The sequence below is a fragment of the Ipomoea nil genome, unplaced genomic scaffold, assembly GCF_001879475.1.
Source record: "Ipomoea nil cultivar Tokyo-kokei standard unplaced genomic scaffold, Asagao_1.1 scaffold1407, whole genome shotgun sequence".
NCBI classification, from domain to species: Eukaryota; Viridiplantae; Streptophyta; class Magnoliopsida; order Solanales; family Convolvulaceae; genus Ipomoea; species Ipomoea nil.
This window is the reverse complement of record NW_017617835.1, coordinates 3,960,373-3,978,843: the sequence shown is the minus strand read 5'-3', so window position 1 is coordinate 3,978,843 and position 18,471 is coordinate 3,960,373. Positions and strand designations below refer to the sequence as shown.

Here is an 18,471-nt window from a genome sequence, read left to right as displayed (position 1 = left end):
AATGATACATGATTTTAATTAGAGAACGGAGTTTTTAATTGAAGACGTAATCAAATTCCATAGTTGTGTTTTAAAAAGTTGTCAACCAAATAATAATGATTTTGATTCATATTCTTGGTGTGTAAATCCGTGAACCAAACACACCATCAATATTACATCATAATTATAATCATTCCCTTTGAAGTTGGTCGGCCCATTGACTCATGGTGTGAGCGGTCTTCTTGGTTTGACTCAGTCCATTATAGTCAACCCATGTTAGTTTACTTCCTTGTGGTCGTTAGTTATGGGCAACCTAAGCTGGTCTCTTTGTGGTCCTTTGTTCTTGGTCCAAATTCATTATTGGTCTGCTTACTCTTTAGACCAAGTAGGCCTAGTCCAATTAAATTTTGAATTGGGTCAGCCTAGTCTAAAACTACAAAACTGAGGTCCGGCCCAATCTATAGCCTGAATTTTTTTATTTTTTATTTTAAATACAAAAATGTTTTAAAATATATTTCAATATATAAATTATTATCCATGTAAGTACATATTTTTATTACAATTTATAATTTACAAATTATTATTTTGAAACATTACAATTTACAAGTACATTTAAAAATAATAAGCAATCTTTAAAAAATTAATTAATTAATTAATTATTATTAACTTAAAAATTATTTATTGAGATTTTTTTTTCGAATGCTACTGGCTCTATTACATTGTAGTATCTGTATTTATTGAGATATTTTTGTTATAATTTATAACTCTCTCTCCCTCTCTCTCTCTCTCTCTCTCTCTCTCTATATATATATATATATATATATATATATATATATATATATATATATATATATATATATGTATGTATAATCATAATAAAAAAAAATACAAGAAATAGTTTAAAAAATTTAGTAATAATCAACACAAAGATTGACGTCTCAAAATTTTCCACAACAACAATAGTAAGATCTATACATTTGGGTATTTACATGTTTTTCTTCTTATTATTCTTCAAATTTCTTTGAGAAGTCTCAAGTGATCATTACTTATATACATATGCTTCATTAAGGAGAGTCATTCTTGCCGTAATAGGCATTATATTGGAGGATCGGAATCACTTAGCTTCCAAAAAAGGCGCACACATATATACCTGGCCTAACCACTAGCCCCCCCTCCCCCCGATCCTTGGGTGTCCCAACTAGTAGTATATAGGTCAAGCACTAACACTAAAATAAATATTATACAAAAATTGAATTCTAAATATTTTTTTTGTTGTCAAATTTAATTAACCAAATTAAGTATATAAAATGAGAAGATGAAAGTATAAAAAGTTCACAAAAATTTGTATAAGACCTTCTTATGTGAAATAAATATAAAATATATAAAACTTTTTAACACTATTGTAAAAATCGCGCCTAGGCGGCCGCCGGCCGCCGCAAGGAAGGCCGGAATCGGCCTCCTAGACCACCTAGCCGGCTGATTTTTTTTTATTTTTTATTTATTATTATTTTTTTTGTAACGTGTGAAAAGTTCGGAAAGGGGTAAATTTTGACTTGGTTGTCCGTTTTGGACAATTTTTTTTTTAATTCGCGTATTTTTTCAAATTTGGCCCTCTAATTTCTCCAAAAAATGCTTCTTTTGCTCTTAACTTTAATTTTTTTTTATGTATTTAGATGGTTTCAACAATATTTTGAACGATTTTACAACCACTTATGTAAATAATTTGTAAGAAAAAACTAGAGGAACCTTATGTTTTATTAGTGAATTTCATAATTTTTAATTTTATTTTTTTTTAAAATAAAAAATAAAAAAATCGGCGCCTAACGTTTTTTGCAACACTGCTTTTTAATTTTTTATGAGTCAACAAATTTATTGAAATTTTTTCAAAATGGACTAACTCGTATATTGGCTAGCCTGTGACGAGCCGACCAGTAAGAAAATATGTTAGCTCGGTTTGATAGCTCTATAATGAATCTCCTTTTTGAAGTTCCTTAATATGATTTTTCACCATTGAATTTACTTTGGTAACGTTCATTATTTTTTCTGAAAAGTAAATATATCTAATTATACACTTCTAATCTCTTTCTACTAATTCTCGAATGACACACAATTTGGTGGGGTGGTCAAACACCATATATTTTATATGGCATTGTTGGAGAATAACGGAAAGTAACTGGCCGGAATATATCTTAACATTCACAACTGCAAATTGAAGTCGATAGTTGCATCGTAGGGCGGAAAAGAAGTAGAAGAGAAATCATATGAATCAATTATTTTGAATGTGATATGTGATGTTAAGAATAAATCACAATGTAGTACCCGGACTATGTGGTCTAATGATACCTGGGTTGACTTCCATTTGGAAGGATGTAAGTTCGAGTCTCAATGGAAGTGTTATTAGCTCTTTATGTTTTAGTAATAGAGCTAGTAGCATTTTTTTTTTTAAAAAAAAAGAGTAAATCACAAAATTGATTTCGAGCGTGCACTTATTATTTTTGTTAAATAATTATAAAAAAATTATTTTATTTTGAATGTGACATGTCATATTAAGAGTAAATCACAACCTTGTTTTATATCTATAAATAATACTAATCGCAAAATTTTTTACTTTTTTTTTTTTTTTTTTGAAACCCAAAATTTTTTAATGTTAATTGTTAAATGATTTAGTTGCATTTTTTTGTTCAATGATCTAATTTTACAAACTATAAAAATTCGATGGCGTTTCGCACAAGGAATTGTTTGATTTGGAGTTTGTTGTCTTCCTGCACTTTCGGTGCTTTTGGAGTTTCCTTTTCTGTAGTTGTCGACAAATAACCACCGTCTAAATCAACAATCATCAACTTAAATTCTACTTTCTATTCCTTTTAATTGAAGACCAAGAAAGGACACATTTTTGGATAGATGGTTTAGCTTGGTAATTAAGTACAATATTCCAAGTTCTACTCTATTGATTTTCTTGGGTTGAGTCAATAAAGTATAGGTAATTTAGATTAGATTTATTTTTTTGTGATCCTTTGTCGACTAAGATTACAATGCAATCTTCATCAAAAGCGCACCTACATACTAAATAAGGATTGTCATATCAAAATGTATTTAGATTTCACAACATATAACCGATACATAGAAGATGACTTTATATATATTCTTCCTTTTAGGCTAGATGTTTCGTCAATCTAAAAGTAAGAAAATAGAAATTGATAGAGTATCGATGAGATAACGTGAGTGTCTTTCAATTTAATAAGAAGGAAGTAGGCTAAATAGTAGAAGTGAAATATGATATGATTAATGAAACCTTAAAGCTTTTCTAAACATGGTAATGTGGGTAGATTTTGGTACAAATTAAAAGATGTGAGTTCCGTGCAGCAATAGGTATAGGGAATGGGGTGGTGCAGACCAGAATTCTCCCATGTCTTCCAACAAATGGGACACACATAACACATTCCATTCTTCCTGTAGTGTGTGCATGAACCATCTTATTAAAGTACACCACCACACAATCACACATGGATGCATGTCTTCCAATCATTTTTTTTTTTGGGACCTAGAAACAAACTATGAGCTGCCCTTTTAGGGTGCCATAATTTTCTATCATTCTCGAGAATGTTTTTAATATTTACCGGAGAAACTTGAAACTCGATCCAGTTATAATTTTTACGGGGAGCAACATTAGCCAACCAGTTCGCTACTTCATTGGATTAACACCATTCCTTTAATTTGCTTTTATTCTATATTCCAAATGGTGGAGATATATAGTTTGACTATTTTTTTTGGTCCTAGCTTGACCGTTAGATATACAATAATAAATTTATAGTACACCTACCATGTTAGATTAGATTTTAAATCAGACGAAGCATGCATTCAATTTTGGTATCAGGGTTTACCATGGTTTCACGTACTAGGCGCTAAGCCCTAGTCAGGAGCCCGGGCCTAGGCGGACGTAAAAAAAAATAGTGGCAGATTTACAGTTTGATAATTTTAATGAGGTTTTTTTTTTTTTTTTTTTTTTTTTTTTTTTTTTTTTTTTAACATTTAATCAAATAACACATCCAAATAAATGAAATAATGATAATTCATAAGTCATAATAACATCAAAACAATTAAAAAAAAATAATACTCAAATATGAATTAATCAAATACTTCAATCATCTAAACATTCAAATATCAAACTAGTCTACAGACGGCTGGACCAGACGACATGAGACGAAATTGGTCAAAATCGGACGAAATTCACCTACTTGGTCGATTATTTCGCCGTCTAGGCGGCCGATTTTTGAGCGCCTAACAGTGAAAGCGAAACAGCCTAGGGGCGCCTAGCGCTCAGACACCGCCTAGACCGATTTTTACAACATTGAGGTCGACATAGTGACATACTACTCTATTGTATGCATGCATGTCTCATGTCTATATCTCCGGTATGTACAGCTTGATATATTTATAATTTTTTCCCTTAAATATACATAAATATTAATTATTTACTACTTTCATAGAAGTAATACACTAATGCAATATAACTTCTTAATTAGTTAATTATTAAAAGGGTAATCATTGTTTTTACCTTAAGGTGGTGTTTGGTATGGTGAAATTGTAATTCAATTCATACCAATTTTTACGGAATTTATATTTTCTGGTTTGGTTAGAGGGACGGAATTGTAATTTCAACAATGAATTACTATTTTGCTCCTCGTGTTGTTGTTGTGTTATTATTATTATTTATTATTATTATTATTAATAGATATTAGTCTTTATTCGCTTTTTTTTTTTAAAAAAATCCTAATCATTCTATTTCTGTTTAATTACTAAAAAAATTTAAATTCTCACTTTATTTTTCTCACAAAATTACAATTTATTTTTTCTTTAATTTTCTCATTCCAATCAAATGCACGGTAAAGATTTGGTGGAGATAATGAATAATAAAATGTTACTTAACTGGTTCACATTACCTTATCTATTTGTGGTACTTTAGCGGTTGTCGGCGCTGTACCCACCTGGCCAGCCGTGCTTTTTGACGGAACTCCTTGTGTGGGATTTTGCAGTTGCAAATTCTGTGTTGCCAATGGCTGCATGGTCGATATTAATTTAAGAAAAGAATGTATTAGGAAAATCTAGTTAATTAATTGATAAGTAAAGTTATAATTTTTTTTTTTTTTTTTTTGTAAAATTAGTTTATTATTCATTTGATTATGAGTAATTTGGATTGATTTATCTGGTTTAATTTGATCTATTTATAGTCTTTTATTGATAGTCACAAGACAAGTTAGTGCATACCTTTAACTAGCGCGTTACGTGTCTTTTCCAAAAAGTTATTTCATATATATATATCGTGAATAATAATACCAAGTTATCTAATTAAAAAGGTAATTGAACTAGCTGTGTGTGAATGATGCATGTTTAATTTTGCCCACGAACCCCAACCGTTGGTTTTATTATTCCGATTCTTTTTATTCCTTCAATTCTATATATATAGGTATATACCTACCTATCTCTGCACTCCAATCCATAAATTTAGATCAATTTCCGGCTAATATAACTCCTTCTTAGCTTGCCAAATTTAGTAAATAATGTTCATATCGCCTGCTTGTAGTCGCATCTTCTGCAGTATAATCATCATCGTTCTTGGACTACTCTTCTTACTTTCACATCATCATCATCATCACGCTTCTGTTGGTTTCTTTGGAGTCTACCCAGCAGATGATCACCACCATGCTTCTGGTAAGTATATATAGATATGTTCGCATCTATGCATGCATGTCTGCATATAATACAAACAGCTTCTTGAGAAAATTCTGTTTTTGCATATAATACAAACAGCTTGAGAAAATTCTGGTTTAGAAAGATCTAAGAGAAATATAAATATATGAAACTTGGTTGTCATCATTTTCATAGTATTTTGTTGATGGGGATGTATCCCTTTTCCAATGGGACAAAATATTATTCTTACAAGTCTTCTATCTCCAATTTTTATAATTTAATTTTTCATTTACCCATTATCATTTTTTTACTGACAAATAAATTCGTCATTATTCAAACTAGTAGTTGCACCCGTGCGATGCACGAACATATGATATAGTAGTAAAATTAACCGTAATAATAAAATAAAGACTATAATAGTATATGAATTATTTAATGAAAAGCGAATAAAATTACAATTGTATTACACATTGTTGAAAATTTCTTTGTATACAACATTTTTAGTCGTACTTACAGATGGTACATTATCTCCACATATCAAATTTTTTTACCCCCGATGATTACTAACTCTTGACCATGATTAAAGACCGGCTTTCTAAAAAACAACCCCACGTGTGAAATATAATATTTGCCTTTAGACTTTTATTTATTGTCATATATGGCATATGATAACATCAAGGGAGTTGCTGTCTTTGGAACTTGAAAGACAATCTTGAATCAGAAGGTGTTAACGACATTCGATGAATTAAAACCTTTGTTTCTATGTTCGTTCCACGCATGATTTGAGCTTCCAAAACATGATAAGCCAATCAGATAGCATGTCTCCAGTTGAATCAGATTTACAGACCGAATCACAACTCATATACGTCCTACCCTTAACCGTATTCATGTCATTCATGAATGAAGAATTCTCCAAATTTTCTGCATTGATTATGAACATAAGATGTTTATTTAAGTATACAATGTTAGAAGAATATGACATTAATATAATGTACACCTTATAGCACAATTAATAATCTATCATTATAATAAAGCTGTAACTTTCTACCAAAAAAAATTTCCCGCCTATGCTATACTGCGTCGTTTTATGTACTCAGGTTTAGACTAAAAGTTAATGATGTATTAGTTGTCTGAATTAATGCCTTGAAAACTACCGATCAATAAATATGAAAACAGCACATTATTCGAATTGCCTTGGAAAGCGAATTGGCTGCATGTTTAAATTACAAATTTGAACTGATACCATCTAATTGAACACATGCAACAAACTTAATTATTATTTCTCATTGTTCCAACTTCCAAGGCAGGACTCTTCGTTTTTCTCTAAGAGTCCAAATTCAATTCTACCTCTACCTCTATATAAAGAGGTCGAATGAGATACGGAAGTACACCCTGAGATTCTTGAGAATTGTTTAATAATAATGTACTTCATAATCTTATATTATGAACTATATAATAAAATCATATAATAATAATTATATAATAATTAATCAATAACCATATATATAAATGTATAGAATTCAATTCTGCTAGCCCAAAAATACCATTAAAAATATAAAAGAAAAGTGACCCAATTCAAAACCCAAACAACTACGGCCTAAACCCAGCCCAAAAAGAAATACTAAAATAAGTCTACAGCAATCACTTCTACGCAGCCCCCGACCCTTCGTCTTCTCTCTTCCGTTGTCACTATCTCTCAAGAACTGTCGGAATCTTAGTGTTCTACCCTTATGTCAAAGTGTCTAATTTCCGTTTTGATGAACTGCTACCTGAAATCTAGGTTTTTTACACAGATTTCTCACTTTCTCTGCAGCTAAACGCCCGTTCTTAAGGTCTCTAGAGTTCTCACTTTTTCTCTAGCCTGAGCGAATCGCAGTGTGATAGTCTAATCTCCGTTTTCTAGAGCGAATCGCTGTGCTCTACACCGGTACATGAAATCCGGGGTTTTGTACACCAGATTGCCGTTCTAAACACGAGCTGTTGTCTACAATCCTCGGTGGCAAGTATCAATTGACGTCAACTGTTCTTTTCGTGTGCTTTAAAACAACAGATTTGAAAGTCCAAGTCAGTTTACCTCGTTTAAAGCTTTGACGATGATGTTAATGTTGACATTTGGCTCTTCCGACGCTCAAGCTAAGTAACCTATTACTTATCTAATTTCCTACCTTTTTATCCTAAATTTAATATGTATTTGTACACCTATTTACGATTTAGTGTAGGATTGCAGATTATTTCATGGAATGATGCCTCCTTTTGATTAAGGTTTTCACATAACGATGCAAATTAGGTTTTTGTAGTCAATAGTTAACATGCAACATAGAAAATTAAAGAATAACTAATTATTTGTAATTCTAAAAAAAAAACTAATTATTTGTAAATATAATGTGATCAGAGCTAATCTATTATTTCAATTTCGCAGGACAGAGGCGAAGTTGTGCGATGTATATCCGCACTGGAATTCTAAGATCATCAATACATGGAAAAATGCAAATATTGATTAAATAGAAGATGATCTTGCTGGTAACATTTTTAATTGAAAAGTTCTATGTGTGGAATACCTTTGTTGCTGCTGTTCTGCTTCCTCTTAGTCCCAATAGTCACGTTGCCAACTATTTGCGTCATAGTTTTCTTTTCACTATGATTTTCTCTTGTGTAATTCCTGGGCAGTTATATTTCAGTGTTATATATGTCATTGCCTTTTTAGTTGTGCTGGCAGAAGTAATGGTCAGTACAGTGTGCCAAATTTTGTTGATTGTATATAGTATGACTATTCATTTTTTCCTTGATAATGACAATGTGTACTACTTTTCTCCACATTAAATATTCTAATTATGTGGGGCAACTTTTTAAATAAACATTGATGAGAGAATCTAACACTGTTTTTCCAGATTCATGGCATATGATGAAAATGTCATTCTGATGCCCCAACAATTTGTTTTAACATAGACTTTAATGTGTTTTTTCTGTTAATCATTTCATTGTGAATAGTTTGTCATCACAATTGTTGGCATATGATGGAAAGTGCATTCTGATGCACCAAGCCACTTCACTTTCATTCGCAAGCATATGATGAAACTATAATTCTGATGCTAGTCCTTTTTTTTTTTTTTTTTTTTTACAAACTTGAAATCATGTATCAAATGATCTTTTTATGTTAGAGTTAATCTGCTTACTTTTCAACACCCCATTATTCTCTTACTCTCTATCTCTTTTTTTTGTTTTTGTTTTTGTTTTTTTTTTTGTGTTCAGGCTGAATGCATTTTTTTTTCTTTCTGACAAACATTTTTTTTTTACTTAGTTTCAAAGAATGATACTTGAAATCATGTATCAATATTTTTTTAAAAAAATAAAGTTAAACTGCTTAGTATTCAACACCCCAATATTCTCTTTTTTTTTTGGCTGAAATCAATTTTTTTTTTCTTTTTACAAACCTTTTTTTTTTAACTTAGTTTCAAAGAATGATAATTGAAATTATGTATCAACTATTTTTTTGTTTAATAGAGTTAATCTACTTAGTTTTCAAATGATTGTTGTTCTTTTTATATTTGTTCTGGTGGAAACAATTTTTTTTCTTTTTGACAAAACAATTTTTTTTCACTGCATTTCATTTGTTAGTTTGGCTAAGCCTTAACTGACTGCTTAGTTTTTTTTTTTTTTGTTTTTTTTAATGTTGACTTATTTCATGTTTTTTGAATACCTATAATGTAAAGGGTATTTTTTTTGTTGGGATTGTTGATTTATGACATTGATACACTTGAAAATAAATATATAGGTTTGTTCTGCTAAATATAAGTGGTGTGAATACAATATTTTAACATTAAATTAAATTAGCTTAAAAAAATACAATGTGATAGAGTGCATGGACTGCCTTGCTTTATAGTAGATTCTTCAGGACTTCATACTTGTAGCAAATCTATATAGCACATCCTGCAAAATTTTAAAGTGACAAAAACAATAGGCTAATCCTAAAGAATTTTTGTTAGATGAAGAGAACAGGTCCAGAATAGAACTGTGTCACTGGACTATTGATTTCATCACCCTTAGACCCTTCATGACAAAAAAAAATGATGTCAATACAGTTTCTAAGTGTTTAAAAACAGGATGTCAATTAACAAACATAGGTTTAATTAAAGGTTATAGTAGCATTAAGACCTTATCAGAGTCTTCAGTTCCTTCATCATCTTCTTCAATCGTCCTAAATATCAGGTCCTTTTCTTGGTTATCATTGAGGTTGCAACCGTAGGCAAAAATTAAAGCTTCATCCCTTAGTACTCTCGTGACATTATAAGCTGATTAGGGCCACACATTCGATCTTTTTTTTTAATTGAAACTTTAAAAATCAATGACATCCCATTTAGGGCCTCCAATTCTGGAGAAATGTGAACGTCAACCTATATAAAATGATGACACATTAAATAAAAAACAGAAAAATAAGAACTGCAGATGTAATGTGTACTACTGGTTAATTCCATTGGAGCTTACCTGTTGATACTTATCAAATAGTAAGCCTGCTGGAACACCTACCAATTCAGCACACTCCCTATCACATAGTAGAAAGGGAGATTTCCTGTTTTATCCACCACTCTAACAGAAAACTTATACCTTATTGCTCCTTTCTGCCACTTTTTTTCACCCTTACTACAATCTGATCATTTACAATCCCCATCCTGTAAATGATCAGATTACAATAATTGTTTATATAAAGTGAACAATGATTCACATGGTTTGTTAGTCTTAACAGATTATTTATAACTCACCTCTTGATGCATAAACATATCAGAGATGGTACTGACAACAACATCACCACTTCTAAAATCCCCAAGGCCAGTAGACTGTGACAGAACTGTTGTAGTAGTGACCACCAGGAAGTTCTTGACATTGTACACCTTGCCTTCTTAAAAAATATTGTGATATTTCTCCACTTCTTCCTTTAAAATATTGGCACGTATATAGGTTCCCTAAGAATTAGAAAAGTAAGATTATAAAACAGAGAATATTCAAAAAGCAAAAACAGAGAATATATAGTATATAGATTATAAAAATGCTCTTCGTATGATAAAACATCAAGTATTTTTGTGTCTAAGTTGTTTTTTTAGACAAATTTCCAATGAAGTACTGTTTGTATATAAAATTTTTTTAATTGAAAAGTAACTACTCCAGTAAATAATTAATTTACATACTACCTAATGCTGAATTATAACTACATACACTGTCACTGAATCCAGCCTTAGATGTAATTACAAATAGTATACTCCAACATCCTTTTCTTAGCCTTAGGTAGTAAGGAATGTTGATATCACCATCTTTATTTTCCTAAACATAAAACAATAGATTAGTATACTATACAGAGGAATAATTAACCGTCAATAATAATAACTTAATGTGTTCTTACACAAGCAACTCAGAACTCCTCTTGCCTAATAGATGCACATAATTAATCCTGCAAAAAGTATCAAAAAAGACAAAAGTACAAAAAAAGAAGTTGTAGTTCTTTAACATTATATAGACTATAGAAGTTGCAGTTCAAAGAGTTCAAAATCATATCTATCACCAAAATAATGGTGCTATAAGTAGCAACAATTCTTCCCTTGAGATATTTGCATAGATATAGGTTCCCTAGACATTAGATGAAATAAAACACTTCTTGTAATTCTTGTAATCATAAAATAGATAGTATACAATTGGAAAACTGATTTCAATAGCATTAAAAAAATAACATCAAACTGGAAAATTGATTTTACCTATTGAGCATGAAATAAACATTCTTTACTTTCATCATTTGGCCTCCTCGCCTCCTCTGACTTCTTCTGGTACTTCATATGTTCGAACACATCTAACCCATGTTGTTTTGGTGCAGAGTATTATGTTTTCTCAAGAATCTCAGGGTGTACTTCCGTATCTCATTCGACCTCTTTATATAGAGGTAGAGGTAGAATTGAATTTGGACTCTTAGAGAAAAACGAAGAGTCCTGCCTTGGAAGTTGGAACAATGAGAAATAATAATTAAGTTTGTTGCATGTGTTCAATTAGATGGTATCAGTTCAAATTTGTAATTTAAACATGCAGCCAATTCGCTTTCCAAGGCAATTCGAATAATGTGCTGTTTTCATATTTATTGATCGGTAGTTTTCAAGGCATTAATTCAGACAACTAATACATCATTAACTTTTAGTCTAAACCTGAGTACATAAAACGACGCAGTATAGCATAGGCGGGAAATTTTTTTTGGTAGAAAGTTACAGCTTTATTATAATGATAGATATGTGCACAGATAAATTTCATCTTGTGACCCTAGCCAGTAAAGAAACACAATGAGATAACCAACCTAGGTTGTTTATACCGATTGACTCAAACCAAGAAGACTAATAAACTGCTTCCATTGGAAGTTGATGAACTTGAAACCTTGTGGTTACCAAACTAACCCGACCAACTTGGATGGGTTGTCTCCACCCACGTCACTATCCATTTTGAAAATACTATATAATATATTGATTTCTTAACCTTATATATTTAGGAGAACACAAATCTACTTTGACCTGATTTAAATAGGAGGTGGACACTACATATATTTGCACCACGAGATAGTCACTAAAAATATCAATTTTGCTAATATTTTTTAACAATGGCAGTTGTGGTTGGTGATCATATATTAAGGAGGAAGATGATTGCAACCAGCCTACATGTTTCTCCAGCCTTTCCCCGGAACTTACGGTACGGAAATCCTAATTCCCTATGAATCTCTAATCTCTAAATTTTACTAAGAGTTAATAATGTTTGTCCTTATTCGGAATTAAAATTGTGTAGGTAGTATAACTGTATAAGTTATATAAAATGTTTAATATTCTTTCTGTTACTTATTTGTATTGTTTCTTTATAAGTCATATATATATATATATATATATATATATATATATATATATATATATATTGTTGTGAATGCATGCGTGAATTGAAGATTGGAGTTAACAATTTGGTTAACGCATGCGGCATAAAATCACGTGCATATGCTTTGATGAATTGCAGGAAGCTCTTACGCACTTCACCAGATAAGAGCACGGAGACCGACGGCGACCACCTTCTCCGGGGACAAAGAACTGCAGCTTGGAGTAGTGATGATGCAACAAAAAAGAAGCTAGTAGGCCGGGAATTTGGGGTGGTGGTGGCCTGAAAGTTATAACGATATAATGATGATGAATATGTAGTGGTTGAGACTTGAGAGTAGACGATCCCGGCGAAGGCTGATTGCGGCCAGTCCTTGTGATTCTGAACCCGCTCCAGGTTACCGTCGTTAAGCTCCATGTCTCCATCTACCTTAGCCCGTCTGAGCCAGCTGATCGAGATCATGTGCTTTAATTAATTTTATTATGTTCAAAGTATATACTTAATTATTGGTATTGTTTATATTTAGTTTGAAATTAAATATATCATTCTGTTTAAACTGAAATTTCATACATATGGGGCGTTACTATAGTCCTCCCAATGATAAAATAGAAATAACAATGTTACCAATAGAAATCGAACCTTGGTATGCCAGGGGCCAACAGGAGGGAAAAGATCGACCACACCCCAACTTAATCAGAAAAGTCTCTATATTTCTTAAGGTGTGTCTTAACCAGACCAATCACACCCCCCCCCCCTCCCATCCCCCTCCTTTTACTGCCACACACCTCCCAAATAACGTCCACGTGTACGACATCTGCATCCCCCAATCCTCTACCAACCACGTGTTCCATGTCGCACCAGACACCCCTGGTCACGCCCAAGCATCACCTCACACGACCTTGCATGGCCACTGCCACCACGGCCTGTGAGCAAGACACGACCGGGCACCCGTGGGCGCCGTGTAAGCGCCGATCAACGACACCCAACGCACGCCACCACGCCCACCAGCCACTGCCAGCGAGTGAAGTAGCTGTGACCCCACCTCAGCATGGGTGCTGGCACACCAGCACGCCACCCGGACGCATCGGGGCGCACTCGATCGACGACCCTAGGGCGCTTCAGCCACCCGAGGTCAGCGACCAGTGATGACCCCACCATGGGCCTGTGATCATCCTTCCTAGACTCCCCCCTCAAGCGATCGAATACCAAGTGGGACCAAGCCACAATCCAATATATATCCCCATCATATGGTATGCAATATGGTTTGGTTACTTTGGTACTTGTGAATTTATGATTACCAACATGATTAACCAGAATTTTATTTTACAAAAGAGAAAATTACCCAGAATGACATTTTTCCCATAAATTATATGCTTATAACCTTTTTAATTTGTTCTTGAATTATTCATATATCCAGACTAACTCATTCAATTATTTTAAAACTGACATTTATTTTTACCCATTACACATAAAACAAAAACTATTATATTTATATCATATATTATAAATGCGTATAAGGGGGGTGCAAACACTAGTATAGGTACTACATACTGATACAAAAGCAACATATATGCGTACCTTAGCTAACTACCTACACATTATTTCTTTGGCTAAAGAGAAATAAATGTGCCCTATGGATCACAACGATCCTTATTATGCATACTCATATCATCCGTGCGATATGATGCACGTACAAACTATAACATATATTGAACGGAGTGTAACATATATTGCACCCTTTGATTAATTAAATAAAATTAGAAAGGAGGCAACGCCGGCTCCGATGCACCAATGAAGTTGACCGGCCGCGACTCCTCCGGTGCCGGTGCGACGATACCGGAGCTCACAATCTCCGCCATGGCGCGTCGAGCGTTAGACGACGACCCTACTTCTTCGCAGAGTTTGGGGAGATACACACCTTCGCCGGCGGCGAGATTGAAGTAGAGATCGATGATGTTAGGGCAGCGGTGGTAGCAGGGAGTTGAGCAAAGCATGTGCGTGAAGTGCGATTCCAGGAGAGCGTCGGAGGAGATTCCGAGGGAGTTCCGGTCGACGCCGCAGGCCTGGATGCACTCCTCCGTTTCAATCCAGTCCTTCACCAGCTTCTTGTCGGCCTCGATCTCCGACGTCCGGCACGTGTACGCTTCCTCGCCGCCCCTCCGCACGTGCTTCTCCAGCACGCAACGCTTCCCGCTTGATGATATTGCAAAACCGCACGATTCCTTGTCCAAATTCTCGCACGCAATGCTCCCTACAATATAATGCATCAGCACATTAATGGTTATACGCTTATGGGATGACACAGAGATTCGAACCCAAATTGAAGCATGTGCTCTATCTCAGCTAAAAGTCTAAGCTGATAGTTAGATTGCATATTAATGGTTATATGCTCAACAGATCAAATTCTAAATCGGTTACTCACCGGCGACGCCATGGAAGCACAATGAGAGGGCAAAACAAGCAACCACAGCCAAAGTAATCTTCAAGGTGGCGGCCATTTTAGAAGGCTGGGAATCAAATATTGGTGTGTAGTACAGTCGTTTTAGCAAGGCGGAGATAGATTCAGTGATGAGAAACGTAACCCTATTTATAAAGGAACGTATAGAAGAAGGGCCAAGTTGTGCTTGGCAACAACATCAAATTAATTATGTTGTACTGTAGTAAAAGACAGGCGGCTATAGCGAGGGCCATGATTGCGACACTTGGATTGACTTCCAGAAAAGAAGGCGAGAAAAACTGAACTCAATTAGCCGTTAATAACTGCACCATCAATGCCATTTTTGGCTACTATCTAGCCCCGGCCGCTCTATTTTCTTCAATTTATATTAAGACCATATCTTCTTTTTATAACCTAAGTTTTCCGGGCTATATCCTAGATGACAGTGAGGCTCATAAAAAATGAATCAAGTCAATTTAATTTCTAGATTTAACTAGCTTGCTGAAACTGGACACTTTACCTCAATCCAAATTTAAATCATCAATATAATGCACACTTTTGTACACAAAGAATTCAACACAAACACCAATTAAGCTCCCAATCTTAGTAGCCAGAATTGAGTCCCATGCACCCTGACGTGCCGTTAGAAACAAGCCTTTAGTGAGAGTTTTCATCCACCAGTGTTTTAGTGACAAATTCTTTTTTTTTTTTAAGAAAGGAATTAATATTAAATTACTTATTGAATTACAGACATAATTATAAGTAGTTATGTCATCCAACTGCGCGCAAAAAAAAAAAAATTGTAATTAACCCATCAAACAAAGTTAATTCTTTAATGAATTAAAAATGACCGGTTATACTAGTTAATTACTAGTCACTTTACGTATGCAATGTGGCTTTTTTTTTTTTTTTGTATTTTTTGTATTTTGTATTTAATAAATTCTTGATGTTTCCACCATTTTGTCCATGCATGCATGGTCCTTATTACATCAAATATATTAATTAATAATTAGAATAATTACATACTATTATTATTACTGATCGATCTGATCTTTAGTCATGATACCGAGCCAGTGTAGCTAACTCAAATCCTATATTACTAATCGATCTGATCTTCAATTCCCTTTCATGGAAGAAATTTGTATATATAGTAACTAAGATTTTTGGTGTGGAATGCATGGGGCCATGAACCCTATATTTTTGTTTAAAAATAAAAAAGAAAAGAATTTAGATCTTAATTAATTGGGTCTGCATGACACGTATACAAAAGAATTCCTGATTTCCTGGCGGATCTTTTCCCTCGTCGGTCATTTCGTCAAATGTTTGGCAGCTTAATTTTGTTTTTATTTTTTAATTTTTTAAAGTCGTATTAAGTCTTAGGGAAAAGGTAAATCTGAGGGCCCAAGTGTTAATGTCTTGAGACTATTTTTTTTCAATTTTTTTTATTTGAATGCAAATCGAACTTTATTCATAACCAGAGTTCAAAGCATTGACAATAAAATCAGGAAAAACTGTAAAAACAAAAAACAAAAAAAAAAACAAAAAAAAAAAAAACCACAATTTGGCAAAGAACCGATCTCCTTAACAATGAGATGAGCTTATTGTATAAGTATTTTAGGACTTATATGCAAGTTAAATCACATTCTGTGATATATTTTTAAAAGTGATGATATACCTTTTAAGTTTTACTAGTTTAGGGTTTTTTTGTATGCTACTAGTTTAGGGTTTAAACTTATGAAGATTGAAAACATGCGGAATGATGAAAAATCCAGATACTATTTGGCCGTCATTTACGGCGGCAGACTAAAGTGATGGCTGATTAGATCATAACTAACAATTAGTTAGCTAATTAAACACGTAAAACACATGCAATTCAATGATTTCATTGACGTACTTCACAAATGGACAAACGATCTTCCATTAATTCTTTAATTTCAATGAAAACCTAATTATCTAATTTCATTATATTATTCCTCAGACCTCCCTAACTTTTGGAAATTGGAACTCAGACCTCCCTAACTTTTGGAAATTGGAACCATATACAAGTACGCCTACATACACTGCCTGCTCCCATCTATGATACAACTCATTTATTGATGTGCTATATATAATTAAGATATTTTAATTAACATAAGTTTTCAACTGTTCATTATACAATACAATATTATTGCCTACATTTTTAGTGATTTTGTATACTATATATATATAAGCACGCATATGCACGATTGTGATTATATTAGTAACAGGCACGCGCCCATTGTGTAAGAGAATTAATTTGTAGTATACATTGTAAGCGTGGGAAACTATGCTTCACACACACACATACATATATACACTAACAATGTATTGCTTTTAATTGTAGAACTAATAAATAATTAATGTTTATATACTTAACGAAAAATATTTACAGATATATCATATATTTTTATATTTACACATTTGATGTAGAAAATGAGGAGTACAGATGATATGACGGTTTAATTCTTCATTTATGTCCTTTTTTTCTATTATTATTTTTTAAATACTTTATGCTATAAGAATTGTATTATACAATGAAGGGAAAGTTTGGAGGTAAAAATTTAGAAGGGAAAGGACTTGCTTCTTCCTTTTCGAGAGTATTGAGTTTTGTTTTGTGTCACTACGGGAAATTATGAAATTTTCGACCACTTGAAAGTGATCTTAAATCAAGTCGAAAGCCTTGTTCTGACCATATTTTATATTCGGAAAAACCATTGTTGCTATTTCCGACCACTTTATATTTTTGATATCAAATTGATTTAAGATCACTTTCAGGTGGTCGGAAATTCCATAATATCCAGTAGTGTGTACCGGTCAGTGAACCGAGTGATTCACGAGTTAGCTAAGGTTGTTCAATCTTTATGTGGTTTGATAGAATGACTTGTCTCTTCTCGATCCCACTTTTTTTGTATGAGTTTCTTTCAATGGATGTTTAATGTATGAAAAGTTTTTGATTTTAAAAAAAAAAAAACACACACACACACAAAATAATTCAAAACCTAAAGTATAGCAAACTTTAAGACATTATCAATATAAAAATTTATCTTTTCGCATATGACATCTGATATTTTCATTTATTTCCGTAAAGTTAAATCAGATTCAATTTGCGTTACATTCAATTTATTCCTCTAAAAATTGTGTGTGTAATATAGTCAACCATTCTAATTTAAAAGTCAGCTCTTTCTCATCCATGTAATTCAAGAAAAGAACATATTCTAACCATCAACGTAACACTGCACCCATTAATGCATGCAGCTAATTAATTAAAGAAGACTTACCATTCAAGGTCAATATGAATAATAACGCTAAGGGAAAGATATAAGTCCTGTTTGGTAAAATAGATAGTCGGCCTATATGTCAATTTTCACTTATTTGATCACTATTAGTTGTTTGACTTTGTTTAAAAATCAATATAAGTGTCTAGTTAATTAGCTTTTGTACTTCAAAATGCTAAAATTCAAAAAGCT

General features: G+C 32.9%; 2 protein-coding genes and 1 long non-coding RNA gene across 3 annotated transcripts; 2 read left to right on the top strand and 1 right to left on the bottom strand.

Annotated features, from left to right (window-relative positions):
• Positions 1-5,493: 5,493 nt before the first annotated feature.
• On the top strand, positions 5,494-13,073 carry LOC109186197. Its single transcript, XM_019336129.1, has 3 exons — positions 5,494-5,688; positions 12,297-12,378; positions 12,691-13,073. Exons 1-3 carry the CDS (start codon positions 5,538-5,540, stop codon positions 12,833-12,835), a joined length of 378 nt encoding a protein of 125 aa, XP_019191674.1. The 5' UTR covers positions 5,494-5,537; the 3' UTR covers positions 12,836-13,073.
• LOC109186198 lies at positions 7,338-11,763 on the top strand. The gene is made up of 2 exons (XR_002055105.1): positions 7,338-8,187; positions 11,525-11,763. It is a non-coding gene; the product is annotated as an uncharacterized LOC109186198 (long non-coding RNA).
• Positions 13,074-14,018: 945 nt separating the features above from the next.
• On the bottom strand, positions 14,019-15,089 carry LOC109186293. The gene is made up of 2 exons (XM_019336215.1): positions 14,972-15,089; positions 14,019-14,800 (listed from the first exon to the last, which is right to left on the bottom strand). Exons 1-2 carry the CDS (start codon positions 15,045-15,047, stop codon positions 14,307-14,309), a joined length of 570 nt encoding a protein of 189 aa, XP_019191760.1. The 5' UTR covers positions 15,048-15,089; the 3' UTR covers positions 14,019-14,306.
• Between the last annotated feature and the right edge of the window lie 3,382 nt (positions 15,090-18,471).